General features: G+C 42.1%; 2 protein-coding genes across 5 annotated transcripts in view; one reads left to right on the forward strand and one right to left on the reverse strand.

Annotated features, from left to right (window-relative positions):
- On the forward strand, positions 1–24,251 carry LOC309617488 (ATP-dependent RNA helicase DDX19A). Of its 2 annotated transcripts, XM_082369902.1 has the most exons (12): positions 1–177; positions 3,241–3,289; positions 9,082–9,132; positions 10,228–10,363; positions 12,677–12,769; positions 14,805–14,907; positions 15,305–15,419; positions 18,614–18,791; positions 19,164–19,401; positions 21,702–21,864; positions 22,328–22,519; positions 22,954–24,251. In XM_082369902.1, the coding sequence occupies exons 1-12, from the start codon at positions 121–123 to the stop codon at positions 23,013–23,015; spliced, it is 1,437 nt and encodes a 478-aa protein (XP_082226028.1). In that variant the 5' UTR covers positions 1–120; the 3' UTR covers positions 23,016–24,251. The 2 variants fall into 2 exon arrangements, with proteins under 2 accessions (XP_082226028.1, XP_082226029.1); XM_082369903.1 differs by lacking the exons at positions 1–177; positions 3,241–3,289; positions 9,082–9,132 and adding an exon at positions 10,659–10,719 and having other exon boundaries at positions 10,229–10,363.
- Positions 1–24,265, reverse strand: part of ST3GAL2 (ST3 beta-galactoside alpha-2,3-sialyltransferase 2) — an 84,390-nt gene that overhangs the window by 3,376 nt on the left and 56,749 nt on the right. Inside the window, exon 11 of one of the 3 annotated variants that reach the window (XM_082369973.1) lies at positions 15,838–16,259. The gene's annotated coding sequence lies outside the window, so the exon portion shown is untranslated. The other 2 variants (XM_082369975.1, XM_082369974.1) reach the window with 2 other exon arrangements.

Raw genomic sequence — 24,265 nt, forward strand, 5'->3', positions numbered from 1 at the left:
TCGCGCATCGCCGCTTCCGGTCCGCGTGAGTGTGGTTCTTGCGCCGGCAGAGAGCTCAGGGCTGGTGTTGCCGTGCGTGCGGTTGTGTTTTTCGCCAGTCGGCCTTCTTCCTCCGGGACCATGGCCACCGATTCGTGGGCCCTGGCAGTGGACGAGCAGGAAGCGGCTGTCAAGTCGGTCAGTGGCTTCAGCTCCAGGCGGGGCGAGCGTAGTAGGAGGGCCCAAGCCGACCCTGCTTGGAGTCCAGGGAGCTCTCTGGGTTGGGCAGGCCCGTGGCCCACACACCCCTAAAGGTTTGCTGGGAGGAATCTCTTAGCTTTGTTTTGCGGCTAAGGCAGAAGAGACCAGTATGGAGCCTTTTCCTTTGATCTGGGCCAGTTAAAGACTTTTATCCTGTGGCAAATCTGGCCCTGCTATGTATGCTGTCTTTTCTGCACTGCACCTCCTTCTCAGTGGGGATTGTAAGAAAAGGCGCAATGCTGATTCTCTTTTTTCATCTGGTTTCTGAGTGATTCTCTGCTACTCTTATTTTACCATTTTTTAGATGCGTGCTTAACATGGTTGGCAGTTTGTAGCACTTTGCAGAATAACAGATTCAGGTTTATATTTAGTGTTTCAGTCTACTGCAAACGGGGGGAGGCACTACAAATTGTTTCATCTGTGTTTAAAGAGACATTTAATTTCATACACTGGTTCTTTGATTAATGAAGATCCATTCAGTGGGAAGTTAACTATAGTGTAAACTGTGACTCTCCGTTCTTATCTCTAAGTTACCTTTGTTTGGTGGTAATAGACCATTGATTTTAAGAATATAGGGGTTTTTTGTAGTCAGAAGTCTTTCCCCCCACCCCCACCCCACCTCGGTGCGGCATGAGGGATCTTAGTTCCCAGGGATCGAACCTGCGCCCTCTACAGTGGAAGCGTGGAGTCTTAACCACTGGACCTCTAGGGAAGTCCCATGTAGTCTGAAGTCTTATGTAACCTTTTAATGCCTAAATTACATTTCTTTTCCAGTCACCCTTTATTGCTTTGGGAGGATTGTCAGTTTCTCAGCAGATAGTTGAAATGGGCTAAATCCAGGAAAGTTTAGGAAGAAGCTTTACAAACTAGTTAGGAAGCCTAGAATGTGGGAGGTGCTGTGAAAAGGGTAAGAATAATGTGAGAAATGAACTTTGAATAGGGAGAGGATGTTTATGAGTAGGAAAGTCAGGGAAATTCCTCATGAAGAAGTTTATATTTGTGCTGGATATTAGAAAATAATCATTTAAGATAGAGATGAAGGTGAACGGCATTTTAGAATAGAATGCACAGAAGTGCTGGACTTGCCTAGAGAACAGGAATCAGAACTCATTTTTGCTGCAGCTTAAGCTTATCGGGTTGTAGTAGGAGCAGTACTGAAAATATCGTAGGAGTGTACTTTGGACCTTAACAAAGAACTTAAAAATGAAAGGCTTTATTTGGCTGGTTTGGGGGTTTTTAAGAAGGATATTGACAAGATTAGATCTGAGAGCTAGCAAGATTTATTGGACTGCAGAGAACAGTATATATTAGGAGTGATGTCTAAAGGATAGGAGATCAATGTGGAAGTTACTCTTATAGCCCAGAGATAGAGGGCCTATGTTGAATGATGAAAGTGAAGATGAGGGGATGGATTCAAGAGATAATTGTGGAGGTATGAAGATTTAAAAAAAAGAAGAGAAGGGAGATAAAGGCAAAGATTACTGTTTTCAACCTGGATCCCACAAGGTGGTATTAATATAGTGCTAATAACAGGATTAGGGGAGTGGGAGGAACAGCAGATTTGATATGTAGGATGATGAGTTCATGTTTGGCTGTTCTGAATTTGAGGTAAGGAGGACAACTTGGTAAGTACCTGTGTTGGGAATCACCAAGAGGTGTACAGGTTCAATGATTTCCCGGGAGAACTCATAGGACTCAGCATATGATTGTACTCACAGCTGTGATTTATTACAATGAAAAGCAAAATTAGCAAAAGGAAAAGGCCCGTGTTGCAAAGTCCAGAGGAAACCAGGCACAAGCTTCCAAGAATCTTCTCCCAGAGGAGTCACAAGCTCCACTTAATTCCTGCTTAATTCCTCTAGCCACAGATTGTAATAACACATATGAAGTGTTGTCAGAGAAGCTCATTGGAGACTCAGTGCTCAGTGTTTTTATTAGGGGTCCATCACATCGTCATTCTTTGCCTAGCAGTACCAAAATTCCAGACCCCTAGAAGGAAACCAGGTGTTATCATAAACCACATGTTTTTAGAAAGATAGTTAGTGAACCCCTCAGCGGTTCTGGGAATGGTGGGAACCCTCTCCAAATCCAAGTTTCCAGATGCCAGCCAGGGGCCAACTTTGCAAGCTGGCTTTCCTAAGGATAGCAGTCAGTCCTGCTGTGTTAACTCTTTTCTATACAGTGCCCATCAAGCATTTGGAAATGTGGCACTGGAGTTCAGGAGGAATCAGGTCAGAAGTATAAAACTGACAGCCACAAATAAATCAAAAAGTATTATAAAGGATACGATTCTGTACTCTAGAATTTAAATCTAGTATTTAGCATCAGATATTCCCTAAAAGACAGTTACTGAGAATTGGTTTCAAATCTTTTTTAACCTACAACCCTAATCTAGCTGTGTTATTATGAATAACACAAATATAGACCTAAACATACTTGGTATCTGGTTTCAACCACTCTGCTTATTGGGTGGCTGGTATAAGTAAATGTTTTAAAATGTTGCTTCCTGGGAATTCCCTGGCGGTCCAGTGGTTGGGACTCCGCACTTCAACTGCAGGGGGCACAGGTTTCATCTCTGGTCGGGGAACTAAGATCCCACATGCCATGCGGCGCGGCCAAAAAAATAAAATAAAAATTAAAAATAAGTAAATAAACATAGCTTCCTAACAGTTGGGTAAGACCCTCCCCCCTTTTTTGTTTTACCATTTAGACTTGTGTACATTAGCTTAATAAATGTAGTTAACCATTGAACAACTTGGGGGTTATGAGCCCCCAACCCTCCCTGCAGTTGAAAATCGCCAAATAATTAACATTGTCCTTCCGTATATGTGGTTCCACATCTTTGGATTCAACCAACCATGGGTTGAGTAATACTGTAGCATTTATCCTTGAATAAGTGAACCCTTGAAGTTCAAACCTTGTGTTTAACGGTCAATTGTGTAATTCATGGTATTTGGTTATCAGGTGTCTCTACTCTTGTTTCCTTTTATTCCCATTCAGATGAGTAATTTGCAGATCAAGGAAGAGAAAGTCAAACCAGATACCAATGGTGAGTCACTAGTAACTAGAAGCTACATGTGCACTTCTGCTTTGCACTCATAGCTGCAATGTGGAAAGGAGCTTTCATTTAGCATGTTTGGCAAATGTCAGCACTGGATTTGAGAACCAGTAAATTCAGTTTCATTAATGATGGAGATAGATTCGTTTTCCAGATTTTATCTAGCTTCTGACTCCTTAAAATCAAGAATCACTATTGGATTGTACAGTCACTGTTCACTTGATAATGTTTCCGTAAGTTTTTTTTAATTTAATTTTTTAAAAGGTTAATCTGGGTTCAAAATTCAGAAAGTATAAGTAAGTGAAAGGCCTCCTTCCCATCCTGAACCACCATTTACCCAGATCCCACGCCCCACCTATATTACTTTGCTAGGGCTCCCACAACAAAGTATTACAAACTAGGTGGTTTAACAACAGAAATTTATTGTCTCAGATCTGGAGGCCAGAAGTGTGAGATCAAGGTGTCATCTGGTTTAGTTCCTCCTAAAGGCTGTGAGGAAGAATCTATTCCCTGTCTCTTCCTAGCTTCTGATGGTTTGCTGGCTATCTTTGGCATTCCTTGGCTTATAGGCATTTCTGCCATCATCACCCCAGTCTCTGCCTTCATGGTGTTGTGCATGTCTACATCCAGAATTTCCCTTTTTAATAAGAACATTGGTCATACTGGATTAGGGCCCATCCTAACAACCTCATCTTAACTAATTACATCTGCAGTGAACCTATCTCAAAAGGAGATCACATTCTGAGATACTGGGGGGTTAGGACTTGATCATATGAATTTTGGGGGGGACACAGTTCAACCCATATACCACCCTATGCCATAAGTAACCACTGTTATTGGATTTTTAATATTCTTCCAAAGTTTCTTTTTTTTTAAAATTGAAGTATAGTTGATTTACAATGTTGTGTTCATTTCTGCTGTACAGCAAAGTGATTCAGTTATACATACATACACATTCTTTTTTCATATATTCTTTTCCATTGTGGTTTATCATAGGATATTGAATATAGTTCTCTGTGCTATACAGTAGGACCTTGTTGTTTATCCATTCTATGTATAATAGCTTACATCTGCTAACCTCAACCTCCCACTCCATCCTTCCCCCAACCCCCTCCCCATCCTTCCCCCAACCCCCTCCCCCTTGGCAACCACCAGTCTGTTCTCTATGTCTGTGACTGTTTCTGTTTCATAGATAGGTTCATTTGTGTCATATTTTAGATTCCACATATAAGTGATCTCATATGGTATTTGTCTTTCTCTTTCTGACTTACTTCACTTAGTATGATAATCTCAGTTGCACTTCCAATGTTTCTTTATGCAAATCAAATACAGATTTTTCTCCCTCTCTCCCTCTCTCTCACCAAAAGATGGCAGAGTATACACAGTGCACTTACTTTTTTTCATTCAACAACATACCTTGGCAAGCTTTCCTTACCAGTAAATGGAGTTTCCTCACTCAGTTTTGTAACTGCATAGTATTACATTGTGTTGATAGACCATAATTTATTTAACCAGTCATCTTTTGATAGATACTTGGGTTGGTCACATTCTTTCACTGTTATAAAGTGTTTCATGTAATAACCATGAACTTAATTCTTTTTACACGTATGCAAATACATTTGTAGGATAAATTCCCCCAAAATGGATATCCATGGTCAAAGGCATATGCACTTGCACTTTTTATCAGTATTTTTCAAGGTACCCTCCATAAATATTATACCAATTTATATTTCTATCAGTAAAGCATGAAAGTGTTTTCCTATAGCCCCACCACAGAATTTTTAGTCAAAAACTTGAAATTTTGCTAATCTGACAGGTAAAACATGGTGGATCAGTGTAATACATTTTGTATTTCATTAATAAGGTTGAATATTTTCATAAGTATAAAGGAATTTGTGTTTCCTTTTCTACTGAGCTTTTTGTCTTTTTTCTAAATATGAACTTCATATTTTAAGATTGTGATAGAAGTTGCTAATACTTCAGTCAGTTTTGTCTTTTGACTTTTTTCTTGTGTATTCTTGCTCTGCAAACTTTTTTTTTTAAAATTATTTATTTATTTATTTGGCTGCACCGGGTCTTAGTTTCGGCATGCAGGATCTTCGTTGCAGCATGCGGGATCTTTAGTTGCTGCATTCAGGATCTAGTTTCCTGACCAGGGATGGAACCTGGGCCCCCTGCATTGGGAGCATGGAGTCTTAACCACTGGACCACCAGGGAAGTCCCTCTGCAAACATTTTTATATAGTCAAACGTATCAGTCTTTTACATTATTATTTCTGGAATTTGAGTCAGTTTTCATACTTCAGTCTTTGATCCTTTTGGAATTTTTCCTGGTGTGAATTGTGAGGTATGGATCCAAAGTGTTTTCTCTAGTGTGTTTCACCTTTTTAATTTCAAGATGGCTACAGATTTGTTTCAGTGCCACTTTTGTAATAGTCCATTCTTCCTCTCTAGTTTGAGATCCACCTGTATTATATACCAAATTCTGCATTTTCTCATCTATCCTATCAAGTTTATTTTGCATATTCATGTACCAGGTTCATATTCCTGATTGCTGGAGCATTATGACATGCTTTAATATCTGTGAGTGCTGGTCCCCATTCATTGATCTTTTTTTTTTTTGGCTGTGCCGCACAGCATGCGGGATCTTAGGTCCCCGACCAGGGATCGAACCCACACCCCCTGCAGTGGAAGCACAGAGTCTTAACCACTGGACCGCCAGGGAAGTCCCCATTGATCTTTTTTTAGAGTGTTCCTGGCTATTCTTATTTTCCATATGTATTCTGTTATAGTCAACTTGACTAGTTCTAAGACAAAGAATCTTTTAGTATTTCTCCTAGGACCATGTTACATTTATAACTTAACATCTATATGCTATTGAGTCTTTTTATAAAACCTATGATTAAGTCTTTCCTTTTTTTTCAAATCCCTTTTTGTGTCCTTTAGGAATGTTTTAATGACTGTAGCATATGTGATGTCCCCTCTTTCATTTCTATTACTGGCGGTATGTGTTTGTTCTCTTTTTTTTGATGAGTCTACCTAGAGACTTATCAGTTTTTTTTATCTTTTCAAAGAGCTAGGCTTCGGCAATGTTAATTTTCTTGAATATTTGTCTTTTATTTCATCGATTTCTACTCTGTATTTTTTTCCTTCTACTTACTTGGGGTTTACTTTCCTCTTCTTTTTTATCATATACTTAAAATAGTTTCAGTTTCCCTTTTGATTTCTTCATTGGCCCATGGATAATTTAGAACTGTGTTGTTTGATTTCCAGATATTTGGGGGTTTCTAGATATCTTATTAATTTCTAATTTAACTCCATTTTGATCAGAAGCCATTAAATATGATTCTGCAGTTATTGGGTATAGTGTCCTCTAAATGTCAATTAGGCCACTGTTGTTGATAGTGTTACTCAGATCTTCTATGTCTTGACTGTTTTTTGTTTGTTTGCTTTTTGGTCTAGTTCTTCCAGTTGTTGAAAGAGAAGTGTTAAAATTTCCAACGACAATTGTGGAATAGTCTTATTTCTCCCTTTAATTTTGTCAGTTTTGGCCTCCTGTGTTTTGTAGATCTGTTGCCAGGTACATTCACATTTATGTCTTCCTGATGAATGGACCTCTTATTAGAAATATCCTCCTTTATCTCTGGTGGTGATTTTGGTCTTAAAATCTGCATTACCTGAGCCACTCCAGCCTTCATATGCTTACTGGTTGCGCGATGTATCTCTTTCCATCCACTGACTTTCAACTTGTTTGTGTCTTTGTATTTAAAGTGTGTCTCTTGTAGGAGTATAATCTATAAAAATTTTGAATCACTATGTTGGACACCTGAAACTAATACAGTATTGTAAATTAACTATACCTCAATTTAAAAAAATTAAAAAATAAAGTGTGCCTCTTGTAGACAGCTGACAGTTGGATCTTGCTTTTTTATCCATTCTACTAATCTCTGTCTTTTAATTGGAGTATTTTATCCGTTTGCATTTAATGTAATTATTGATGTGGTTGGGTTTAGGTTAGCAATTTTACTGTTTGTTTGTCCCCTTATATTTTGTTTCTCTGCCTCTTTTCCTGCTTTCTTTTGGGTTAATTGAATATCTTAGAGTTCCATTTTAATTTATTTATGAGCTTTTTAGCTTTATCTCTTTGCGTTAGTTTATGAGTGTTTTAAAGTTTTCTTCATATAAGTCTCACATATTTTTTGTTAATTTTATTTCTAGGTGCAATATTTTATCTTCTAAGTTGCTATTATAAAGAGAATCTTTTCAATAATATCTCTATTTATAAAAGCTACTGATTTCTATTTATTTATTTTGGACCTAGCTCTTTTATCTTTTCCTGAGATATCTTATTTTGTAGTCATTTTTAAGTTGATACTCTTAGTCCTGCAAGTTTACAATCATGTAATCTAAAAAAGTGATCATTGGGCTTCCCTGGTGGTGCAGTGGTTGAGAATCTGCTTGCCAATGCAGGGGACACGGGTTCGAGCCCTGGTCTGGGAAGATCCCACATGCTGCAGAGCAACTGGGCCTGTGAGCCACAACTACTGAGCCTGCGCTCCGCAACAAGAGAGGCCGCAATAGTGAGAGGCCCGCGCACCGTGATGAAGAGTGGCCCCCGCTTGCCGCAACTAGAGAAAGCCCTTGCACAGAAACGAAGACCCAACACAGCCAAAAATAAATTAATTAATTAATTTAAAAAAAAATGATCATTTTACCTCTTCCTTTTAATTTTGAATACATTTATTTTCTTTCTCATGTCTCATTGTGTCTGCTAACATAATGCTATATTTTAAATATAGTTATAATAATGCTATATTTTATTTTATTTTTTAAAATTTTATTTATTTATTTATTTATTTTTGGCTGCATTTGGGTCTTCGTTGTTGCGCATGGGCTTTCTCTACTTGCCGCGAGCGGGGGCTATTCTTCGTTGCAGCACGCAGGCTTCTCATTGTGGTGGCTTCTCTTGTTGCGGAGCACAGGCTCTAGGTGCGCGGGCTTCAGTAGTTGTGGCACGTGGGCTCAGTAGTTGTGGCTCGCAGGCCCTAGAGCGCAGGCTCAGTAGTTGTGGCGCACAGGCTTAGTCGCTCCACGGCATGTGGGATCTTCCCGGACCAGGGCTCGAACCTGTGTCCTCTGCACTGGCAGGCGGATTCGTAACCACTGTGCCACCAGGGAAGCCCTAATGCTATATTTTAAATAAGTAAGTCAGAGGTGACATATCTGATCACTCTGAAGTCAGCCAGCATTTCTAGAAATTTGAAATTTTCTTATGCACTAAACTTCCTAGGAATAAAAATCCATTAAATGTATAGAAACGCCAACTATTTAAATTTTGATCACTTAAATAAGGTTTGATATTTATATTGTCCCACCTTTTGAGTGGATTTTATTTTAAAATAAATGTATTTATTTATATTTATTTTTGGCTGTGTTGGGTCTTCGTTGCTGTGCACGGCCTTTCTCTAGTTGCGGCGAGTGGGGGCTACTCTTTGTTGCATTGTGCGTGCTTCTCATTGTGGTGGCTTCTCTTGTTGTGCAGCACAGGCTCTAGGCGCGTGGGCTTCAATAGTTGTGGCTCACAGGCTCTAGAGCATAGGCTCAGTAGTTGTGGCGCACCGCTTTAATTGCTTCGCCACATGTGGGATCTTCCTGGACCAGGGCTTGAACCCGTGTCCCCTGCATTGGCAGGCAGATTCTTAACCACTGCACCACCAGGGAGGTCCCCTTTTGAGTGGATTTGATACTTGCCTTTCTGATTATGATAACTGTTTTCTTGTGCAGGTGTTATCAAAACCGATGCCACTCCAGAGAAAACAGAAGAAGAAGAGAAAGGTAACTAATCTTTGAAACCCTGTAGCAAGAGACATAGTATCACCTAGGACGTGCCTCTCTGGAGCCAGAGGCATTCTGAGTTATAAGATCAAGGAGATGAGGGGAATCAGCCAAGGAAATTGAAAACAGTGAGATAGAAGGAGAACCAAAAGAGAGTGGTATCCCAGAAACCAAAAGAAGGAAGTGTTTCAAAAGTAGGGAGTCATATATAGGTAATAAGTTGGTTAAGAGAACTAAAAATTGTTCAGTTGATTTAGAGTGTAGAGTCATTGGTGAGCTTGACAAGGGCTGTTGAGGTCAGGTGGGGAGGTTAAATTAAAAAAACCTCTTCAGTGTACATTCTGCAGAGAAGGGGAGAAGAGAAAGTGAAGACATGAGTACAGACAGCCCTGTCAGGGAATGTCCCGTGAAGGGGAGCAGAGAACTGGGACAGTAACTGGATGGGGATGTGGGATAAAGGCGGAAGCACATTTATGATGAGACGTGTTACAACGTGTATACGTGTATACGTGTTACAACGTGTATACATGTTACAACGTGTATACATGTTACAACGTGTATACGTGCTGGGGGGAATGATCCATTAGAGGGAGAAACTGATCATGCAAGAGAGAAGGTCACTGCTGGGAGAAATATCCTTGTCTGCAAGACGGAATGGGACCCATTGTATGAGTAGAGGGGCTAGCCTCAGGAGCACGGCGGTCCATCCATAGTCACAGCAGGGAAGGTGGAAAGGACGCACACAAACGCAAGTGGGTGTGTGGGTTGTCACGGCAGCGCGTGGGGGTGCTTCTGATTACGTTCACTTCTCAGGGAAGTGAGTAGCAGGGTCATTAGATGAGTGAGACTGTGGAGAGGTTAGAAGTTGAAGAGAGAAGAAATAAGTGGCATATAGAAACATAAAGTCTTGCTGGGCAGCTCAGCCCACTTGAGTCTAGCAGTCAGGAGTTTAAAGTTAGACCTTTTGGTGTGATTATGTTTTTCTCCCACCTTGCTGGGCCATTCAGGTGTGGGTGCAGACATGGGGAGAGAGGTTTCACAAGGGTGGGGTTTGCCCAGTGACTATGAGGAAGATCTACTGGTTTTTTCCTACAGAGGACAGAGCCGCCCAGTCCTTACTCAACAAGCTGATCAGAAGCAACCTTGTCGATAACACCAACCAAGTGGAAGTCCTGCAGCGGGATCCAAACTCCCCACTCTACTCGGTGAAGTCCTTCGAGGAGCTTCGGCTGTGAGTATCTGTTCCTTTGAACAACTGTTCCTTGCTAGTCCCTCCTTTATAAGACTTAGCATATCAGAGATCTTGTGGGAATTTTACTTTCTCCTTTTATTTTTAAAAAATCTTAGTATATTTACTTTCTTTGACTAGTTAATAATTCACATGTTTCAAAAGTTTAAAAGTGTGAAAAAGTGATGGTCTCCTTCCACCCTTGTCTCTTGGCTACCCAGTTCTTCTCCTTAGGGATTTTTTAATGCCACAAATTTATTCATCATAGCTGAAAGTCTTTTTTCTTTTATGCTCTTAGAACTTTCAATAAAATATTGGCTGACAGGTGATTTCTGGATGTCAGGAACATTTCTTATTAGGTAAGCCCTTTTGTTAGACTATAGGGTTTACAGTGTTAAGAACAGTTTATCTGCTTTTATAAAATCTGTCCAAGAAGCCTGTGCAGGATTCCCAGTAACTGCAGTGGAAATCAGCCTTCAGTGTTCCAGAATTTTTTGAAAAATCCAGAACCCAGAATTAAGCCCTAAGTGTGTACATTTATGCACTGTGGTGAGAATGACTTCTAACATGTCCTTGTTTTAAAGGCAGAGAATTATGTAATGTTATGCCAAGTTTGTTGTTTCCTTCAGTAAGTTAGTAAAGAGGTATTTAGGGTTGTTGGTTTATGTACATGACACTGTGCTGGGTGTTATGAGTAACACAAGACATAGCTACCATTCTTGCTGCCTGCCAGGACTCAAATCATAGAAAATAGCTAGTGAATAAGAAAGTGGTGGAATGAATGGATTCTTTGCCTTTGTTCAGCAAAATCTATCATATGCCCCCTGTAGGCAAATAGGGGCCACGTTTCTGCCAACTATTTCCACCACTTTAGAGTAAGAGACACTTAAAATAAGAGAGCTAACTAGAACCAAATCAAGTTGTTAATGCAGCAATAGCTAAGAGCAAGGTTTTTAAAGTGAGGCCTCTTTTTTTGAATATTTTCAGGACATTATACTTTTCTATGTGTATTTTCTTTGTCAAAGGCTTTTTTCAGCAAACCTGTCATCTCTGCTTCCATTCATAAATTCTGTCCGAGCAGCTAGATGTGCTCTGACAGCTTGCTTTTCCAAGTATCAGTGGTCTTTTTAAGTTCCTTTTATTTAAAGGACTGGAGTTCTCAGGTCAACCAGTGATGAACTGTCCTCTTTGAAAAGGCAAGTTCTTTCTGATTTAATTGTTAGTAGCCAAAGGAAACAAAGAATAAAACCTAGGTTACCGAATATACTTTGTCTATTTTTTACTGAAAAGATCTGCAAAATAAAAGAAAAATAATGAGCCACTGAAAGTTCTTGGATCACTTGAGTCCTCTTTCAGTAGTGACTTTGTTTCCTTGGCAACCAAATCAGAATCTGCTAAGCTTCACAACCTTTTCTTCCAAATGGATGTTACTTTTCAAAGTTCTTTGTATCGGAGAACCACCATATGCCAGAAGAATTGCCTTTTAGAGAGCCTGTTAAACTTTAAGGAAGGCTTAGAGAACACTCCTGACTTGGTTTGACTTTTCTTTAAAAACAGTGTGGTGGGATTTTTGTTAAACACCCTGTCAATTTAGAGGTAGCAGAGAGCTTATTATAAATGTACTACAAAAGCAGCTTTATTTGATATTTGTTGTGTGGCTACTTATGGAAGAAGTTGGTGCTTTTCTAGTTTTGATTTTGCCTAGACTTAATAAGTAAATCTCATCACTCGTAAAGTTCAGTATGATAACTGAACTCCCTTTACCTATTTACTAGAAACTGGCTGAATCAATTTTCTTACCTCTCAATTGTCCCGAGTTCTTGCACAGCTGGCTTTGGAAGGCCCATGGAACACAAAATGACTGTGGTTCAGTGGAACATCTGCACTAAGAAATGAAAACTGAAATCTCATTCCCTAAAGGGACTTCTGTATCTTAGTGGCATAGTAAGCAGTGTTTATTTTTAGATATGTCTTTTATAATTTATTTTATACTATGAATTAATAAGTACCATTCTTCCAGTATCCTGGGAATGTTTGTCATCCAAGGCCAACCAAATCTGTGGGTCTCCTGAAAGATGAATTTCTCCAAGAAAGGAAACTAGCCCAGATTGTATAAATTGCATAATAGTTTCAGACTAAGATTTAGTAGGGAAAGATTTTGGTTTTGTTTTGTTTTAGTTAGTATTTTTTAAGGCACAGGAAAATATGTCTGACAGGAAGTATCATTCTTTGCTAGATATAGGGAAAAATAAAATTCTAGGCCTTTAAAACAATTTCAACAACTAGGAATCCATCTTTCTCTCCCCGGCCTCCTAGGAAACCACAGCTTCTGCAGGGAGTCTATGCCATGGGGTTCAATCGACCATCCAAGATACAAGAGAATGCGTTACCCATGATGCTTGCTGAGCCGTAAGTATATGGACCCTGGCACACCTCTTCAGAACTGGGTTCAGCATCTTCCACCAAGAGCTGTAGTGTTCCTGAGCACAAGATGGGCCGTTGGGAGCAACGTGCTTCTTCAGGGGAACAGCTTAGACAGGTGCAGAGAGAGTCTGATGCAATTCAATACAGTTTCTGCCTTTTCCACTTAATAAAAACTGATAGAAAAAGTTAGTGCTGTTATTCTATGCAGCTTTAAAAACTGCTTTTTTGTTGTTGTTGTTGCTATTGTTTTTTAATAATTTTGAAAATTTTGGGACCTGCAAAAAATATCAGGAGCAATACCAGGAACATCTCCGTAACCCCATGCTGCCAAGAAATAAAGCTGCCATTAATCTAGTTGGCAGTTGTAGCCCCCACGTAACTCCCTCCATTCACAGCCCCCTCCCCCTCCCCCTCCCAAGTGAGCATCACTGATGTGGGTCATTATTCTCTCATGTTTCTTTATCCTTTTACTACGTAGTTTGCTTTCATTGTTTGTTTCTTTTTGGCCACGCTGTGTGGCTTGTGGCATCTTAGTTCCCTGACCAGGGATTGAACCCGGGCCCTGGCCCTCGGCAGTGAAAGCGCTGAGTCCTAACCACTGGACTGCCAGGGAATTCCAAGTTTGCATATTTTTAAACCTTACATAAATGGTATCATACTTAGGTAGCAACTTTTTTCATTCAACTATATTATTTATTTGTTTGTTTGTTTATATTTTGGCTGCACCACACAGCATGTGGGATTTTAGTTCCCCGACCAGGGATCGAACCTGTGCCCCTTGCAGTGGAAGCTTGGAGTCTTAACTACTGGACCACCAGAGAAGTCCCTCTTTTTTAATGATAAAAATGCCACCTAGGACTTCCCTGGTGGCTTAGTGGTTAAGAATCCGCCTGCCAATGCAGGGGACATGGGTTCGAGCCCTGGTCTGGGAAGATCCCACATGCCGTGGAGCAACTAAGTCCGTGCGCCACAACTACTGAGCCTGCGAGCCACAACTACTGAGTCCACGTGCCACAACTACTGAAGCCCACACGCCTAGAGCCCATTCTCTGCAACAAGAGAAGCCACCGCAATGAGAAGCCCACGCACCACAACAAAGAGTAGCCCCTGCTCACCGCAACTAGAGAAAGCCCACAGGCAGCAACAAAGACCCAACGCAACCAAAAATAAATTAAAAAAAAAAAAAAAAAAAAAAAGCCACCTATTCCCATGACATTGGGTTACCTGAAGTGAAATGTGAAAGTTCCCTCTAAAGCATGTGACTTGTTCTCTTAAATTTTCCATAAAGATGAGAAAAGGGAGCACATAGTAGGAGCCAAGTCCTGAAGACACATTATGGCTCAGGGATTTGCCTGGGCACAGATGTTACTCTGCAGTCTTAATTTCCATAGGCCCCTTGGGGTATAAAACTAGGGCACTCTAGCTGTGCTAGAGTCTAGAATGAGGATTTCTTAGTGTGAGCCCATCTAAAATAATCATCATTTCACTTAATATATAAGCAGTTTTTTTTAACAACATATAAAATTTTATCGTTGTACTCAGTGCAGAAAACCTGGATAATAGAAGCATGAAGGGGGAAAATCCCTATTCCTACCACCCAGAAAGAACGTTTGGACACTTGATTGTTTTTTGTTTTGTTTTTAATAAATTTGTTTATTTATTTTTGGCTGTATTGGGTCTTCGTTGCTGTGTACAGGCTTTCTCTAGTTGTGGCGAGCGGGGGCTACTCTTTATTGTGGTGCACCGGCTTCTCATTGCCGTGGCTTCTCTTGTTGCGGAGCATGGGCTCTAGAACGCAGGCTTCAGTAGTTGTGGCTCGCGGGCTCTAGAGCGCAGGCTCAGTAGTTGTGGCACACTGGCTTAGTTGCTCCACAGCACGTGGGATCTTCCCAGACCAGGGCTCGAACCTGTGTCCCCTGCATTGGCAGGCGGATTCTTAACTACTACGCTACCAGGGAAGTCCCGACACTTGATTGTTATTAACCAATATTACTTTCATCTCTGTTCTTCCTTCATCCAGCCCACAGAACCTGATTGCCCAGTCTCAGTCTGGTACTGGTAAAACAGCTGCCTTCGTCCTGGCCATGCTCAGCCGAGTGGAACCAGCAGAGAGATACCCGCAGGTGAGGGGGTGGAATCCTGGGGGCCCTGGCTTGCTCATCCTGGGAATGGCTGTGCCATCTGGGGGGGTTGTCTAACGAGGGTGCCCCGGTACAGTCTGAATGTATCTTGATGCCTCAGACTGTTGCTCAGGCAAAGCCCAATGGTGCACCAGGCCCTTACCTGGGTAGAACTGATTCGGAAGCAGCAGCCTTAAACAGTGGCTTCTGAAGGCATCTGCCAAGCCAGGGCTCCCTATTGAAGGCTTCTGTCTACAGCTGAAATGTGGGCCTGGTTGACGAGGATGTGGTTTCCTACACTGTTCAAGTGGTAATGACATCAGTGTACTGGTTGCTTTAGAGCCTGTTGTCTGTTACTACAAGGCTCTCCTAAACTCATCTTCTATGATCTGCCTGTTAGTGTCTGTGCCTCTCCCCAACATATGAGCTGGCGCTTCAGACAGGAAAAGTGATTGAGCAGATGGGCAGATTTCATCCAGAACTAAAGCTTGCTTATGCTGTTCGAGGCAATAAATGTGAGTATAAAGGGGCAAGACCTAGGCCATGAGTTGGGACGGGTGGTTGGGTATTTGAATTTTGAAGATGAGGTGATGATATTCAACTTTCTAGTTCAGTCTGACCTTGGAGCCCAGTGTTGCCTTTAGCAAATCTATTTAAATACTTGCTGATTTGTTAATAATTCTCTCCACTCCTAAAATAAGATTTTAAGTTGTTAAAAAAAAAAAATCCCTGCATGAGTCATGGGGTTCTTAAAGTGTGGAGTATTTCACTGAGGAGCCAGGGTTTCAATTCAGCATCCAGAGTTCTGGAAGCTGCTTAAGAGGGAGGGATGAGCACTGAAGATGGTAGGTTGGGTCAGTTCCCTTTCTTTAAAAGTAAAGCACAGCTTTAGTAAGAGTAATCTAAGAGCACGTACAGTTCACTTGCTCTTACCAAATCAGAAATCCTTCCACCAATTCCTTTTTCATGTGTTCTGCAGAATGTAGAAAATATGGGTTAAAATGGGAGGAGGGGCAGGTAGAAAATGGGTAATGGAGAAGTTATCAGAATATATGAAACTACAAATCAATTAGAAAAAAGTAAGCATTCCAACAGGAAAATGGACGAGAGAGGCCCAGTTGAACAGACGCTTCACAAAAGAAGGAATTCAGATGGCCAGTAAACATGAAAAGATGATGAGCTTCATTAGTCATCAGGGAAACGTCAGGTGAAACCACTGTATGCCTCTCAGATGGTAGAAATGAGGAAGTCTGACAAACCAAGTGTTGACCAAGATGTAGAAGAACTGGAAGCCGCATGTACTCCAGTGGGGAGTAAACATCGGCACACTGACCTCCAGAAGCAGTTGGCATTACCTAGAAAAATGGAAGAGAGACATCCCTTCAACCCAGCAGTTTATAATCGCCTAGAGCAGCGGTTCTTAAACTTTTTGCTCTCTTACACTCTTAAACATTATTGAGGACCCCAAGTACTTACTTGGGAAGAATATGAAGAAAATCTAGCCTTTCTTATAATTTTAGATATTGTTTTTTTGGATGCCATACCAAAACTTAACAAATGGTAATTACTTAAAAGTTAGTTGCCATGTGATATCTGAAATCATATTAATGAACTCTTCGTACTGTCACATTAAAATTCCTTGGTCTCCCTTGCACTTTGAATGCATCTTTTGCCCAACTGTGATTTTCTAACATCATACCTTGGTCATTTGGAAAATACTGTCTTAATGAGTTATGCTGATCTTCCAAATGTTGACATATTTCATAATACAAAATTTTAAATAGCATTTAAAATGCATTAGTATCACCACCAACCAACTCAGAGGAGTTTATACACGGAGAAACTCTCAAACCTACAGCAGCACATAGAAGTGTTCCAAAATTCTAATTTTCCCTTAAGCTGAAACGTTATCATGACAACAAATAACTGTCAGTTGTTTTCATTTAAGAGATAGGCTCTCTTTGTTCATTTTCAAGAAAGTGTATATCAAATTCCCTACTTGATTTTCTTTCTTCTTCTTTTTTTTTTTTTGGCCTCACTGTGCGGCTTGTGGGACTTTAGTTCCCCGACCAGGGGTCGAATTTGGGCCCTCGGCAGTGAGAGCGTGGAGTCCTAACCGCTGGACCACCAGAGAATTCCCCCTGTTTGATTTTCTGAGGTTGTCAGTCAACAAACAAAAACGGCTAGTACAGTTACCACACAAATAATCACACAAGGGCTTTTCCTGGAGGAAACCATCATGTTTCAGCATGCAGAAAGAGTACTTTAACCAGAAATTATTAGTATTTTTGTGTGTGTTTGATGTCTTACACTGATAGGTGCAGCTAAGTGTAGTGTACCAGAATCTTGTGACAACATGGATCTTCTCTAGATTATTTTATAACAACAGGGGACTTCACTGTGTCTGAAGGATTAGTATATTAACTATTTAAGGTATCATTTTTTTAAAAGTTCAGTTTAGACTGATGGGCAGTGGACAGTGAGAACCACAATGTATTGAAGAGTTCATTTAAAACTTTTCCAGTGGAGTTAATGAATTCCTGACCAAAGTCCCTTTCTCCTCGAACTTTAAATTTTGTTTTGAAAATAATTGACATTCACATGTTTCAAAATTGAAAAGGATATATGGTAGAAACTTTTCTTTTCCCATACCCTTCAACCACCTGGTTCTGCCTGCCTAAAGGTACCCAGTACTAACCTGTTCCTCACATGTCCTACCAGAGATAGTCTGTGTGGCTACAGGCAAGTGATAATGTGATAACATGTAGGGACTTCCCTGACAGTCCAGTGGTTAAGACTCTGTGCTTCCATTGCAGGGGGCACGGGTTTGATCCCTGGTCGGAGAACTAAGATCCTGCATCCCTCATGGCACGGCAACAGAGATAGATGTAATAGATAGAACACTCACACACGCATGTACATATATTACATGTATTCTTTTTTGCCCCTGTTGGTATACAAATTGCTCTGCAACCTCTTTTTCACATTTAATAATGTATTTTGGAGATTGTTCCACATCAGTTCCTAAACAGTTCTATACTTTGATTGGTGTCATCCATTTGGTGTGTCATATTTTGCTTAGTTATGTTTTAATGCATGCATATCCTTGCATATATGTTATTTCACACATATTCATGTGCATACAGGATTGATTCGTAATAGTGGAAGCACTGGTCAAAGGCTACATGCATTAGTAATTTTGATAGATGGTTATATCAGTTTCAACTCCCACCAGCTATAGTTTGAGAGTAATGTGTTTCTTTCAGTCAAAGAGAATTTGTACTTAGGAAAACTGTCTACACAATTAGAATGTCTAACAAAGCAAAAAATCATTGGGCCAGGATCCTAGGACTCAAAACTACCAATTTATAAGGAAATCAATGAACCATGAGTGAAGGGATGGTATAAAAAGAATAAGTGTTATGCTAAAGAAAAAAAGTTGGGTGATGGGGAATTACTGGAGAAAGTAGGAAAAGGGAAACTAACACTCATGGAGGGTTGACTGTAGGATTTAATCCTGACCACAGTGCAGTGAGATAGGTGTCATTATGCCCATTTCATAGTAGAAGAACACAAAACTTTTGGGTAACACCCTGTGTTTTGAAATCTGGAATTAACTTGTTCTAGCTCTGGAAGGATGGGCAAGGCTTTCATTTTGAAAGCGGGTTTAGCCATGGAAATACCCACAGAACACATCTTGTCTCCACAGTGGAAAGAGGTCAGAAGATCAGTGAGCACATTGTCATTGGCACCCCTGGGACCGTTCTGGACTGGTGCTCCAAGCTCAAGTTCATTGACCCCAAGAAGATCAAGGTGTTTGTTCTGGATGAGGCTGACGTGATGATAGCTACTCAGGGCCACCAAGATCAGAGCGTCCGCATCCAGAGGTAGGACCTCTTGAGCCAGGAGGAACTTCTCGGCCTCCTGATCTGCAGCATCATCTCCTTTTACTTCACCCTCCTCTTCTTGCCCCTGCCAGGTTCTTTACTCTGCAGCTTTCAGAGGCATTTGTTTGGTGGGCCATTTCCACGTCAGCACTGACCATACCCCCAGCCTGGGTTGAGGAAGGAGACTTAGGGACTCTACCGCCACCCGTCCCCGCCCCACGTCTGCTCCCCCCTCCTCGCTGCGGTGCTCCTCCCTGCTTTGCCACCTCCCTGGGGACGCAGGTCATCCAAGCCTGGGGAGGCTGTGCTTCTGTTCCTTCCAGTGAAACACTTGGTCGGGGTCATGTCGAACACCTGGGCCTTCCCTTGCAGGATGCTTCCCAGGAACTGCCAGATGCTGCTTTTCTCTGCCACCTTCGAAGACTCCGTCTGGAAATTTGCCCAGAAGGTGGTCCCAGACCCAAACATCATCAAACTGAAGCGCGAGGAGGAGACATTGGACACCATCAAGCAGTATTACGTCCTGTGCAGTAGCAGAGATGAGAAGTTCCAGGCCTTGTGTAATATCTACGGGGCCATCACCATTGCTCAAGCCATGATCTTCTGCCACGTGAGTAGCAGCAGCAGCAGCAGCAGGAGGAGGCGTGCGGGGGCGGAGCTCCACGGGAGGGTGTGGCCCTGCGCCCTCCCTCTCAGCCAGCTCCACCTGGTGCTGGGGGACCAGGTTCCCTCCCTGTGGCTGGAAAGGAAGTGGTTTGTGAAGATGTAAGAAACAATTTCTTCTTAGTATCCTGAGGCATATACATAGTCTAAGCATAGAGTCTCCTGAACTTTATATCATTTGTAGGTGATACATTAGAAAACCCAAGTAAATCAACTGATATTTGTAGGAAAAATAAGAAACTAAACAGGACGGTTGGTTAGAAAGTTACTAGAAAATAAGTAGTTTTCCAGTGTCAAACACAAACACTTAGAAAATGGAAGGACAGACCCCATTTATAATAGCCAAAATAATTTTTCAGGAATAGTTAAGATCGCTGAAGAAAACATCAAAATTCTGTCAAGCGATGTAAGAATAAGAGAGCTCTTACTCTATTATTGGAATACTTGTAGATTAAAAAAAATTTTTTTTTAGAGTGGCATTGTTTTCCCAAACTCAAATTGAAACTTTCAAACCTACAGAAAAGATGAAAAAAATACAAAATGAGCACTTTTATGCCCTTCACATATTGTCAACATTTGCTTTATCCATAAGCTTTTGTGTGGGGGATATCTGTACTTTTTCCTGAATCTTTTTTTTTTTTTGGCTGCGTTGGGTCTTCGTTGCTATGCGCAGGCTTTCTCTAGTTGTGGCGAGCAGGGGCTACTCTTCGTTGCGGTGCGCAGGCTTCTCATTGCAGTGGCTTCTCTTGTTGCGGAGCACAGGCTCTTGGTGCTTGGGCTCAGTAGTTGCGGCACGTGGCCTCAGTAGTTGTGGCACGTAGGCTCTAGAGTGCAGGCTCAGTAGTTGTGGCACACGGGCTTAGTTGCTCTGCAGCATGTGGGATCTTCCCGGACCAGGGCTCGAACCCATGTCCCCTGCGTTGGCAGGTGGATTCTTTTTTTTTTTATTTAATAAAATACTTTCAGTTATTTTGCTTTGGGATATATATCTAATGCCATGTATGGTAGAAAACTGCAGTATAGATCCTTTTGAGTCACTGTTTTATTCCAGACATAATGTAACTCAGTATATTTAGAAAGTATGTGTGTATATAAATACTTATTGTAAAAAAAACCTTTTGTAAGCATGTTATTCCTCTACTGAAATGTAACTTGATAGGAGCCATGCCTTACATTATTAAATTATCAGGTGATTTGCACCATATAGCACTAATGATTTTCCATCAAAGAAATTACTCATTTCTCATTTTGTGAAAGTATCAATTAATAAAGCACCTGACAGTTTTAAACAGTAAGAATTAGAAATTCAATATAAACAAATCGTGCCTAATGTAATTATTTTACATTTGTTGTGTCCCTTTCTAGAGTAAGGGTTTTATGCACATTTTATTATTATTATTTTTTTAACATCTTTATTGGAGTATAATTGCTTTACAATGGTGTGTTCGTTTCTGGCAGGTGGATTCTTAACCACTGAGCCACCAGGGAAGTCCCTTGCTGAATCATTTTAAAGTCAGTTGTAGATATCAGGACACTTCCCACCTAAATGCTTCCTAAGAATGAGACGTGCTCCTGCATGAGCACAGTACCATTGCCATACCTTTCACAATGATGCAGCGATAGTGTCCTCTCTGTCGTCCATCATATGCCACTTTCCCCATGTGTACCAAAATGGCCTTTATTGCTTTTGGCTGCTGCTGTTAAACCTAAGAGCCAATCAGAGATTGTCTGTTGCATTTAGTCTCTCTTGAGACTCCCTTAATCTATAACAGTTTCTCCACCTTTCATGACATGGACATCTTGAAGAGTCCAGGCTAGGGACTTCCCTGGCAGTCCAGTGGTTGAGACTTTGCCTTCCAGTGTAGGGGGTGCTGGTTCGATCCCTGGTCAGGGAGCTGGGATCCGACATGCCTCGGGGCCAGGGCATGGAACAGAAGCAATGTTGTAACGGGTTCAATAGAGACTTTGGAAATGGTCCACATCAAAAAACCTTAAAAAAAAAAAAAAAAAAGAGTTCAGACTAGTAAGTAGTCTTTAGAATGTCCCTGATTTTCCCCCCCTTGTGATTATATTAAGGTTAAATATTTTTCTAAGATTAGCACCCAAGTGACATGGTTACTTCTTTATACCACGTCATGTTAACAATTTTAAGACATTTAATGCTTAACTGCTAAGTTTTAGTAGTCTTCCAGATCAAAAATATTCTCTTAAGGTACTTTCATTTCTGAAATGTTTTCTTCCTTCCAGACCCGCAAAACAGCTAGTTGGCTGGCAGCAGAGCTGTCGAAAGAAGGCCACCAGGTGGCTCTGTTGAGTGGTGAAATGGTGGTGGAGCAGAGGGCTGCAGTGATTGAGCGCTTCCGAGAGGGCAAAGAGAAGGTTCTGGTCACCACCAACGTGTGTGCCCGCGGTGAGCAGAGATTGTGTCCTGGTCTGCAGGCTCGGGGTAGCGGGAGAGACCCTCGTCTGCGGGACACTCCGGTGGTTTGCGGGAGATCCTGTTTTCTAGGAGAGCCTGTTTGGATTCCCTCGGCAGAGGAGAACTTTCACAGAAGCCAGGAGTCCTGACTTGGTGGCTCAGAACGGCGCCTGCTCTTCTTGGGGCCCCCAGTGAGGCTTTAGCTGCTTCTCCAGATACTGGTATCCAGCAGAGGCTCTCTGGAGCCTGATGGCTGATTTCATAATTTGGTCAGCACCTGCCACAGTTCTGTTTTCTCCCTCTGGGTTCTGCTACCTGCCCCTTTGTCTGAATCCCAGAGCTGGCCCATCCCAGACTGTTCCTTCCACCTGAGGTTGGTGTGTGTAGGCCTGACTGTGGACGACAGGGATTTCTGTCTCCCGTCCTTACTCTTGTCCAACTCTCCTTCATGCAGGTATCGATGTGGAACAGGTGTCTGTCGTCATCAACTTTGACCTTCCCGTGGACAAGGACGGGAATCCGGACAACGAGACCTACCTGCACCGGATCGGGCGCACCGGCCGCTTTGGCAAGAGGGGCCTGGCCGTGAACATGGTGGACAGCAAGCACAGCATGAACATCCTGAACAGGATCCAGGAGCATTTCAGTGAGTCCCTGGGAGTGTCCCCTGCCGGGCCCTTACCTTACAGGGGCGAGTCCGGCGGGGTGGGGAGGGTGAAGGGTAGGTTTTCCTGTGGCCCCGAGAGAGGCCTGTGTCCCTGTCCCATTCCTCTCCTTCCCTACAACGTGGAAGTTCTCAAAGAGCACACCTGGAGAGGGCGGGGCTCAGGGACTTGAATGACAGTCCCCCCTGGCCAGGCTGAGGGGCCTGGGGCTCTGGCTGTTGCTGTCCGTGTCCCTTGCTCAGTCACTGGAAGCCTTTGGGGTTCAGTGAAGGATCTCTGTGGCCAGAGGCACAGCACGTTCCTAGGCGGCAGAGACCTGGGTTTCCTCCCTCCCTGCTGTGCTGTCCCTTCCCTGAGTGTGTGTCTCTGTAACGCCATGTTGGTCTCTCTTTGAATTCTCTTTTCTTTCCCCCAGATAAGAAAATAGAAAGACTGGACACAGATGACTTGGACGAGATTGAGAAAATAGCCAACTGAGAAGCTCCTGCAGTCACTGGTGCCGCCCTTGGTGCTCCCCCTGCACGGGACACTAGTGCTTTCACGGCACAGGCCTCAACAGTCAACACAAAGATGAAGGCACGAGGAGAGAGAAACTACCTACCTCATTTTAAATTACATTTGGACTTGACAAAAATTGCGCAAATGATGGGGGAAGGTAGAAGAAAAAATTTGCGTTTTGGAAAATTTAGTCCTTTTCCTCCCATCCCTTTTCAAAGCCACGGTCTCCTCCGTCTTTATAATAACGTGCTCACTATTGGTAATCGCTGGCCCCAGGATCCCCTGCTTGTTTTCTGGCTAGGGGTATTGAGACCAGCCTCTAGCCCCTGAAGAAACGATAGAGGTGTAGGCAGAGGGCAGGAAAGGCCCGGGCAACTCAGCCGTGTGAGCTCCTGTGCGTGGGTGGAGCATGGGGGGTGGCGGCAGAGAGGCCTGTGAGCAGCAGCCCCCATCCCTGACTGAGACTTGTCATGAATGTCTCTTGCCCTTGGCCGCCTTCCTTCTCCTCAAATCCAGAGATGTTCCAGCTGATCCCTTTTACCTCTGTTCTCTGTGCACAGTATATCCTTCTCTCTCCCTGTGTGAGCATCTTGGCTACTTTGTAAACCTCAGATTTGGGGAGAACCACAGAAGTCAGTGAATCTTCAGAGGGACTGCTCTGGCAAGAGTGGATGATCTAGGGCTGCCTTCTCCTCCCGCAGTTGTTCTGTCTGCTCAGGTACCTGGTGTCACAGCAGCCAAGGGACACCTGGTGGTTTTCTGACACACGCCTGGCCGAGTGAGTTGATTCTCACCCATGGATGTCACACTGTGCCTGGAGTCGAGCAGCAGAGTTTGGAAAGGAAGTTATGACCAAGTGAAAACTCTGATTATGCTGTTCATCCGTAACAGTAGATGAACTTTAATTCATACATTGTCTGTATGAATAAGGATGGATAAATTAGAGCTATACCCATCATTCATTATGTTAAGAAATTTAAAAATAATTATGAAATGCTTTACTAATCATTTGTTTTTACTTGTATTTTTCTGCTTATTAGACTAATATATGCTCATTAAAAAATGTGTGTGTGTCTATATATATAAAGTGTAAGTGCTCATCCCCACCTCTTTGGGATCACCATTGCTAGCAGCTTGGTGAACTTGCAGTATACTGCCATCTGTTTGCATATATCAACCCACTTTTCTTTTACAAAAATGTGAACATTCTACTCACGCTCTTGCGCGAC

Source organism: Balaenoptera borealis (genome assembly GCF_965194805.1).
Source record: "Balaenoptera borealis genome assembly, chromosome: 19".
NCBI classification, from domain to species: domain Eukaryota; kingdom Metazoa; phylum Chordata; class Mammalia; order Artiodactyla; family Balaenopteridae; genus Balaenoptera; species Balaenoptera borealis.